General features: G+C 35.7%; 1 protein-coding gene across 1 annotated transcript; it reads left to right on the top strand.

The window, feature by feature from the left end:
- The first annotated feature begins 579 nt into the window (after positions 1-579).
- LOC139849765 (uncharacterized) lies at positions 580-3,333 on the top strand. The gene is made up of 6 exons (XM_071839389.1): positions 580-821; positions 858-958; positions 1,655-1,712; positions 1,845-1,928; positions 2,048-2,189; positions 3,055-3,333. Exons 1-6 carry the CDS (start codon positions 580-582, stop codon positions 3,331-3,333), a joined length of 906 nt encoding a protein of 301 aa, XP_071695490.1.
- The last annotated feature ends 2,197 nt before the right edge of the window (positions 3,334-5,530 follow it).

The raw sequence follows: 5,530 nt of genomic DNA, 5'->3' as shown, positions 1-5,530 counted from the left end.
ACTCAATTTTAATGTCCATATTGCAGGTCTATTACCCAGCGCAATACATGACGCCAACAATTTACGTTCATGTTTTATTCAAATGGTTCGCTACTTACGTTTTGTTCATGTTAGCCGAAAAATGTATATTTTTGTTACAACATTTGCTCTGCTTAGTATGTAGACTGCAAAGGTCAACATTCGTTATAATGTAAGTCCTACAATATATATGATGATCTAATAAATTTTCGCTGCAACGCGCGAACTGCTTTCAACTAGTTTAGGACTAATGTTAAACCATATTTGTTACATGGAAAATTTTCCAATTGAAGATGGGATATCTTTGTCTTACTTAGGCAGTAAGTATATCTCAAGGTGCAACTGAAGTGAGATGCAAGGTTTTTATGACATAAAACCCCTATTGAAATAAACAATCCAACAACCTCCAATTTCTAGTTCATTATGAAAACATGCACACACTTTAACTTTCTTCCACCATTATAAATTGCCTAATCCATTTTCAAATCTCTCCACCATTTGGTCCTTATTCCTTAATTAAAGTTTATATATTTAATTTTAATTTATTTATAAAACTCAAGAATGTCTAAAGAACAAGTAAAAAGAAATGTAGAGAAGAAACAAAAGCCTTCAACACATAGCATTTTGTCCAAACACTTGAAAAAAGTTTACCCTTTTGAGCTTCCAAAAAGTAGCTCACTTTTATCCTTCTCTTCACTTTCTTCAACACTTTCGCGTAACTCGAGTGGGTCATTCACTGATTCTTCTTCTACGGTGGACAATGCAATCTCATCCGTGCTTGACATCATTGAACATCAGGGAACGTCTACAAAAGATGTCACACCAACGGCTAATATTAGTGTGCCGATTTCGGTTGAAGTTCCGCTTCCACAACCATGTTTGGTTCCAGATAATGGTGAGGATCGGGTGAAAAGATGCAACTGGATTACTAAAACAAGTGGTAAGTTTGTAATGTATGGCATTGACAAGATATATTCCTTGAAGGTGGCCCAAAGGGAAGGTTTTACCGACCCACTCCGGGACTAAGATCCGGCCCGCCTGCCCCTCGGGATGATTTAAGGGTCGGATCCTCAGAGTGTGGTTCGGGTTTCCTGCCCGAAAGCGTGTGTGTGTGTGCAAATGATGACTAGGCTTCGGTCCAGACTGATGCAAGCTTGCCTTTCAAAAAAAAAAAAAAAAAGGTTAGTAAGCCTTGTTAATATAAGTGGAAGTTAGTTGGTAAAAAAATATAGTATATGTTTTTTCCTTTCTAAATGACACAAATACAAGCACCCCTAATCCACATTTGTTTACACATTCACATATTATTTACTCCGTACATTTTATCTTTATAAGACTTCAGCCTAAAAACCTTAAACGATCTTTACATTGTCAACATGGCGTTAAGCGCATCAAATCTTCAAAAAACGTTCACTACCATCATCTTGGGGTGGTCGTGGAAAGGATCGGAATCAGTCCCGAGATAACCTGCATGCTGATTAGACAATGTACTTGAGAGTAAAAATATCAAACTAGCATTAGGATGTGATAATGCGGGGTCTATATCTTAATACGCATTTTCCTCATCTCGTAAGCTCATTTTGTGAGTTCTAATTGTATGATGTTGGATTTAAACAAGAATGTAGTTTTGTGACAGATAAACTCTATGTTCAATTCCATGATGAGTGTTGGGGAGTTCCGGTGTACGATGACAAGTAATCCCCTGTTTTCCCCTTCTTTAGAAGATCACATTTAATTTAACTCATTTGATGAAATAATTGTTTTATTTTCGACAAGTCGGTATTTAACTATTTAACGTAACTTAACTAAATAACTTGTAAACACAGCCTATTGTTCGAGTTACTATCACTATCCGGGATGTTAATGGATTATAACTGGACAGAAATTCTAAGACGAAAGGCACTTTTCAGGTAACTACTAACTAATCGTTACTTTACTAATCTCTATTCTCTAACAAGTATAATAAGATAAAGTGAAAGAATTGAGAACGATTAATGAACTAGTTAAAATTTTATAACTTGATGGTTAGGGATGCTTTTTGTGAGTTTGAAGCAAAGTTTGTTGCGAAAATGGGAGAGAAAGAAATTCTGGAAATAGCATCAAACAAAGAAATTATGCTGGCTGAAAGTCGAGTTAGATCGATTGTTGACAATGCCAAATGCATCTTGAAGGTAAAGTCATCTCGGAAGTCGGTGTTCAATATTCAGTTTTAATCCGTTTAGGTGAGTGTTTCCCGCCTTTTCTTGAGTGTCAGGAGGTCTCGAGTTCGAGCCTTGGTTGAGGATTTCATAATGCAATTTTCTTTGCAGTTGGTTATAGAGTACTCTGAGGTATCTTGCAAATGGTGGATTTTGTCCATATTTAAAAGGTTTCCTTAAGGGTTTTCGTTGGATGTAATATCTTGAGGTTTCCTCCTAATGTTTATAGGATGAACATAACATGTGATTTCCTGGATATGATCGTGTGTGTGGCTTATGGCCCCCGCCAGTGAACTTAATACCGTCGTTCAAAAACAATCCGTTTAATTCAAAAACGGAACCAACTAAAAAGCAAAAAAAGCGAATTGGTTCGGTTTCAAAATCTGAATTCAATTTTTAGTTTAAATTAAAAATGAATTCCTCTAATAATATAATATAAAGTATTAAATTATAAATATAAATAGACCACATACCGACTTCAAAACTAAAACCGACTTAAAGATTTTTTATGGCTATTTTGGTTCTATAATTTTTTTGTTTTCGGTTATAACCGAACCAAATTCAAACTTTATTTTCATTTCGTCTTCGGTTTTAAATCTGAATTCAGTTTCAGTTTTCGATTTTTCTTTCAAATAATTCAAAATCGAACAAATCAAGCTAAATAAACTTAAGAAATTAAAAGCTGAAGTGATGAAAGTAATAAGAAACATCAAACTAAATAAACTTAAGAAATTAAAAACTGAAGTGATGGACAGCCTTACTTACTTAGAAGAAACATCGTTAATCTCTATTACATTACTCAAATGTTTCTTGAAATGTTCATATTTTTGGTTTATAGATTGCAAAACAACATGGATCATTCAGTGGATACATGTGGGGTTATGTAAATTACAAGCCAACTATAAACAGATTTAAACATGCAAGAAATGTGCCATTAAGAACTCCAAAAGCAGAAGCTATCAGCAAGGATTTGTTAAAGCATGGGTTCCGATTGGTGGGCCCAGTGATTGTTTATTCATTCATGCAGGTAGCTGGAATGAGCATTGACCATCTTGTTGACTGCTTTAGGTTTAATGAATGTGTCAACCTTGCTGAGAGGCCATGGAGACATGTCTAATTATCATTATTTAAGTTTGATTATTACGGAGTATATATTTTTTCTAATAATTATTTACTATAATTTTATTTTATTAATCGCAGTAAAATGGGTACTTTTTAATTCCATACGTTAACGGATAAAGTTTTGCTGGACGAATATTGGTACTCAGACCACTCTTAACAATGACGCACTTCCTCACCATTACTTGTTGCCACATCAGCGCCACGTCAACAATCCCTTCTCATCACTTACCCATAACATTCACATACCCATCACATACTTTCTCACACTTACTAAATTATTTAATTAATTTAATTTACAAGATTCAAAGCTTAATTTACAACAAACAAATAAAAATGCGTACACTCCGTCGTGGAAAAATGCCGTGCAACGGCAAAAGTAAGGACGAATCATTGATGCCGTAGCAAAGACATGCATGGTGCTAGTAAGAGCAGTGGGAGTGGGAGCAAGTCTCCCTCCGTCACACCCCAAGTGACTTAGTCACCCACTCCCCACTCAAGTCACTTTTGCAAGTTCCCCCATGTCAGTCGCCCATGCGACGGATGTTCCCACTTTTTTTTTTTTTGCTTTTTTTTTCTTCAAAGAAATACATTATTAAATATAATAAAATATTATTTTAACATACTAACTAACACACTAACTGGCATAGGTCACCACTCCCCACTTTTTCTGACTCAGCAAATCACGCCTGACATGCCAAGTGACCTCAGTCACCACTCCCAATGCTCTAATGGCGCCACTGAAGGCTGCCATGAAGGACGTATCAACGACGGATGCCGTTACGAGTGCTCTCAGTATACATCCTTAACTGGATATAACACTTCTAATTATTTCCTAGCCAATTAAGATATAAACTGTTATTTTGTTTTCATCTGCGTAAGTATTAAATTTGGTGATTACATATGAGGTCATTTGTATAACAAGTTCTTAATAACAAGCGTGTTGTTATATACGGAAAACGTTTTGTAGAATAAAAGAATTGTAACGTTAACGAGGTTAACATAATCCAAGAAACGATAATCCGCTTTAACATATCAAACACCTCCTACTAAAAAACCTTTAAAAAATTTGTAAAAAAATGTTAAGAAAATAATTATAAAAATGTGAGGTATAAAATTGTAAATTTTGATCGAGCGAAAAGAAAAGTTGTTAAACAAAAAAGTACGGGAAACTTTTTGTAAAACAAAATACTTTTACTTTAATAAGTTTAACATAATCGAAAAATAATCCATTTCAACATATTAAACACTAAAAAAATTGTTACAAAATTGTAGGTTGAGGAAAGAATTATTAAAAAAAAAGTGAGGTTTTTTTTAGGCTCTATTGAGTCGACAGCAATCGTCGATTTATTGGCGACTTGACTGACTCTTAGAGCCTAAATTAAATTCCAGGCAGGATTTAAAACCCATGGAAACTTGATTCTACCATTTTCATGGCGTCTACTTATTTTTATTTTATTATTTTTTACTTTTTTAAAAAAACTTTTCCCTCTTAAAGGCCGGAGGTCCTCTCGGAAGCAATCTCTGTATCCGTCGAATAGAGAGAGGGATGACTTTCTGTACTTTTGAGAGTGTTTCACTCTGGGTGGAGAAATGACTTGTCTTTATTCTCGGATAGGGGAAGGATTGTCTACATCTCACCTCCTCCATACACCACTCATGTGGTATTGGGTATTGTTGTTGTTGTTGAGGTTTAACGTTGTAAATCTTGTTTGAGGGTTGAAAAAACAATTGTTAAATAAAAAGAATTAAAAAAGGTTGAGGGTTGGAATTGTAAATACTCTAAGGGGGCATTTGGTTCAAGGATTTCAATTCCCAAAAATTGAAATCCCATGGGATTTGAAATCCCATGGGATTTGAGGATTTGAAATCCCATAGGATTTGAAATCCTGGGATTTTGAAATCCTATCTTCTGTTTGGTTCGAGGTTTTCAAATCTCAAAATTTGTAATGCGAACCCGAACGTGAACGCGGTCGGAAAACAAAAACTCAAAATGTAACCCGAAACTCGAACCCGAAACGTGAACCCGAAACGCGAACCCGAAACGCGAGCCCGAAACGCGAACCCGAAACGCGAACCCGAAACGCGAACCCAAAACGAGAACCCGAAAAGCAAACCCGAAACGCGAACCCGAAAAGCGAACCCGGAAAGCGAACCCGAAATGTAACCCGAAACGCGAACCCGAAATGTAACCC

The sequence above is a fragment of the Rutidosis leptorrhynchoides genome, chromosome 5 (genome assembly GCF_046630445.1).
Source record: "Rutidosis leptorrhynchoides isolate AG116_Rl617_1_P2 chromosome 5, CSIRO_AGI_Rlap_v1, whole genome shotgun sequence".
Classification (NCBI taxonomy): Eukaryota; Viridiplantae; Streptophyta; class Magnoliopsida; order Asterales; family Asteraceae; genus Rutidosis; species Rutidosis leptorrhynchoides.
This window is presented reverse-complemented; position numbering and strand designations above follow the sequence as displayed.

Excerpts from the sequence above, each read along its gene's own strand:
- LOC139849765 (XM_071839389.1), top strand. The coding sequence starts at position 580 with ATGTCTAAAGAACAAGTAAAAAGAAATGTAGAGAAGAAACAAAAGCCT. Across the intron at positions 959-1,654 it reads CTGGATTACTAAAACAAGTG|ATAAACTCTATGTTCAATTC; the intron begins GTAAGTTTGTAA and ends GTTTTGTGACAG. Across the intron at positions 1,713-1,844 it reads GTTCCGGTGTACGATGACAA|CCTATTGTTCGAGTTACTAT; the intron begins GTAATCCCCTGT and ends TTGTAAACACAG.